Source organism: Dreissena polymorpha, chromosome 3 (assembly GCF_020536995.1).
Source record: "Dreissena polymorpha isolate Duluth1 chromosome 3, UMN_Dpol_1.0, whole genome shotgun sequence".
Lineage (NCBI taxonomy): Eukaryota > Metazoa > Mollusca > Bivalvia > Myida > Dreissenidae > Dreissena > Dreissena polymorpha.
This window is the reverse complement of record NC_068357.1, coordinates 27602243-27605703: the sequence shown is the minus strand read 5'-3', so window position 1 is coordinate 27605703 and position 3461 is coordinate 27602243. Positions and strand designations below refer to the sequence as shown.

The following is a 3461-nucleotide window of genomic DNA, read 5'->3' as shown; positions in this document are numbered from 1 at the left end:
GATTCAATACGGATGATAAACATAATGCCACTAGCATAGTGAGTATCCTTATGATAAACATATATACACCACAAAGTCTGTCTGTCTGTCTGTCTTTCTGTCTGTATCTATTTCTCTGTCTCTTTCTCTGTTTTTTGTATCTCTATATCTCTATTTCTCTTCTTCTCTCTGTCATATCACACTAAATTAAACTTTGCTTTAAAGAAAACCTATTACGTCTAAAAATATTGCACACAATGTGACTGAAATATAAAACACACAGGCAAGATATTTAGACAAAACAACAACAAGAACGTGAATATTCTGAGTCACTGAATGTTTACAATGTTTATTTGCGTTTAAATCCTGTTGACACAATTATTGTTGTTATTATGTACCAGCTGAATCTTTTCACACGTTTTTTCACCAAAATTAAAGTTGCAAAATATAGAACATTGTGACGCAGGTGTTATCGGTTATTTTAATGACACTAGAAAGTTCACAAAATTCGTTTAAACGTTAATTTCATGTCACACGATAGCAAATATTTTAGAATCCGGATAATTTGAGTCAAGCGTAGCAAACCGAAACATGTTAAAGTATAAAAAGCCACCTTTTTGACAGTTATTAAACAACAGCTGAACAGACATAACGAGCTTAACCGATGATGGAGACTTTAACAAGGTATGTGCGTGTAATACTGTAGAAAGTGAATACACATAGTAGCATGTGTTTAATTCGGTACATTTAATAAAGGAATATCAGCAGGGTAAGTTTGGCTTTTATTCAAACTTTAATTATAAATGATGTAAAACAAAGAGACAAAACATGTGTTTGCATAATTAAAGGCACATTCTTAAGGTTCATGCGTCATTATAAAACACATTAATTAAAGCTTTTAGGATGATATAAAAAAAACACACGCACAGTTCTCTTGAATCGTAGCAAAACGATATGCAAATTAGTATCCTGGACTTTAATTGAAAGCAAACAAGAACTGAAAATACAAGTGCTATTTTAGTTGATAAATTCAGTTAATTCAGCACAATTGTAACATGCAATATCAATGCAATTTAACATTCGGTCGTTTACAGTTGGATGTAATTTGAAACATATTTCGTACCGAATAACTGGATTGTGGAACGTGAAACACACTGTTTAACTGGAAAATTAAAATAAAAAAGTATTCGAAAATAAATCAAAACCTTGAGTAATTGTATAATATAATTTAAATGTATTTTTTTTTTCATCTCAAGGTTTCTGTATTGTATAATGGAAGCACATCGAGCAATACAAGTATGCGGAACGCAAATATGATGTACATTGTGTTTTTTTTAAATATATTTAAAAAGCCGTAACATGAATATATTGAAATGTTCGTGTTTTTTCTCTCTTTTAGATGCGGTGTGATTGTCACTTGCTTGTTGTCCGTTCTTTCACTACACTCAACTTCAGCAGGAGTATTTCGATTTAACCGGTACATTATTTGCCAATACTTTTAATTATTTTCGCATGTTGAAAATTAAACATACTGTTTAAGAGGCAACACTCATATGTGTTTAATCTGGAAGAATAATAAATAGCTTGTAATTTGCCACAGCCGGCTGTCTGTTTCATTCCTGACTATGAACTATGTTATATACAACGTCAGGTTCAAGTTCATTGTTCATATATAATTCAAATCAAGATCACACGATTGTTGTGAGCAATATTTTGAAGACCCGGTAGCAACGTTGGTTAATCCTTGTTTTCGTTACTTGTTTAACCTATGTTTGTTCGTTAATGATAATATAAAGCGAGGCATTGTACTCATGAAACTAAAATGTATGGTGAGTAACATCGGGTTATAATCAATTTGAAATGATGTTTTAACTCGACGTGCAATTAAGATTTCTGTTTTTATTACACATATATGAGGCGCGCAAAAGACCTGCATGTGTTAATGCTCGAAGTCTGTGTGTTTTTTAGTAACTTCAACATGACAGTGACTAATTCTCGGAAGACACCGATGTTCAACAACTCCATCACCCATCCTATCAAGCCCGGGTCTCCCCTGATAGACTATTTGGAGAAAGCGTGTGAGATTGACCAATCCAAGTTCAAGTACGATAAACATTCATCACTTGCATCTTTATTGAATGTATCATACTTTTCACTCAGATGAAGCGCAGTTTGTTAAAATGTTTATATATAGGTTTCTTGGACCTGTATTTATCAAACACATTTTGACCCACACGATCAGAATTTCTTAATTTACATAGATAAATGGGTTGCAAACGTTGCTGCGAATGGTGCTCTTTCCACGAACAGATTGTTCTGAACGATATATCATGTTATTTAGAGCTTTTTAAAACTGCATAAAGCTCAAGCCGTAAGCTGGATTTTATGACAATCGGTCGAGCTTTTCAGCCTAAGCTTCTTTATTCAAATGACTTGTATTCGGAGAACGTCTATGTTATGGAAAAAATTCACGTCTACGATATTACTTATACCAGTATGTTTGTTGTTTTGTACTGTAAGGCTCTATACATTTCACTGCAGGTTTACGGTAACCTACTTCGCAAAACTCGGATACTTCGTGAATGCTTTCAATGACGTCTACAGCGTATGGAACGCCACCGAGAAAAACTATTGGAGGATTTCTAACCAGAACGGAAGTCTTCCTGTCGGTTAGTATTTTAACAAAAACCTTCAGATTAAGCTTCAACGTATAAATGACTTTTTGTCTCACGAAATTTATTGATAAAAATGTCTTGCAAATGTCGTGTAAATATCAGTGAATGCGGATTGGAAGATGAGATATGAATAGGACACAACATCTTTACATGGTGATTGTGTTCCCGTCAAGATTAAGGGTAACCTAGAACGATTGGAGCCGGATGTGTACTTACTGAGACACATGAACATTAAAACCGGTTTGGATTGATCGGTCAGTCCTCTGACAAGGCTTCCGTTTTTCTTTTAATTAACGCACTTCGTAAAATGAAGAACTTTGGTACGTCTAACATGAATCGAATATTGGCGCGCACAAAAGTACAGGTTGTCCGTTTTAACGTTGCTTTTATTTATTTGCAATTTACAATGTGTAACATTATTAACTATCAAAATATTTCTGTGTTCGTTAACAGGAGTGAGTACGTATATACCGAAGAGTGGAGACCGCGTTGTGTTCGAGCTCGTGTCTGGGTAATCCTCTGCCATGTGAGACCGACAGATCAATTAACACCGAGTGATTCTATTAGATTACACATGCATTAAATCAGCCTTTGAGATATACCATGTGTTATTATATGTATTTAAAATTAAGTTTGCGATGTTTTGGACATATATGGATATTTATTTTCGTCGTAATACTGAGTAATATGGTAGGTTTAATGTTGGTTCTTAACATTATTGTGAAGTGTAAAGTTTGTTACAATGTATTCATTAAACTTTTTTCATCTGTATTAAAATGTTGTACCGAATAAAATTATATAAATCAA

The 3461-nt window shown here is 33.6% G+C and overlaps 1 protein-coding gene across 1 annotated transcript; it reads left to right on the top strand.

Moving 5' to 3' along the window:
* The first annotated feature begins 520 nt into the window (after positions 1-520).
* Positions 521-3461, top strand: LOC127873410 (uncharacterized). Its single transcript, XM_052417258.1, has 5 exons — positions 521-663; positions 1379-1456; positions 1948-2082; positions 2521-2648; positions 3108-3461. The coding sequence occupies exons 1-5, from the start codon at positions 644-646 to the stop codon at positions 3167-3169; spliced, it is 423 nt and encodes a 140-aa protein (XP_052273218.1). The 5' UTR covers positions 521-643; the 3' UTR covers positions 3170-3461.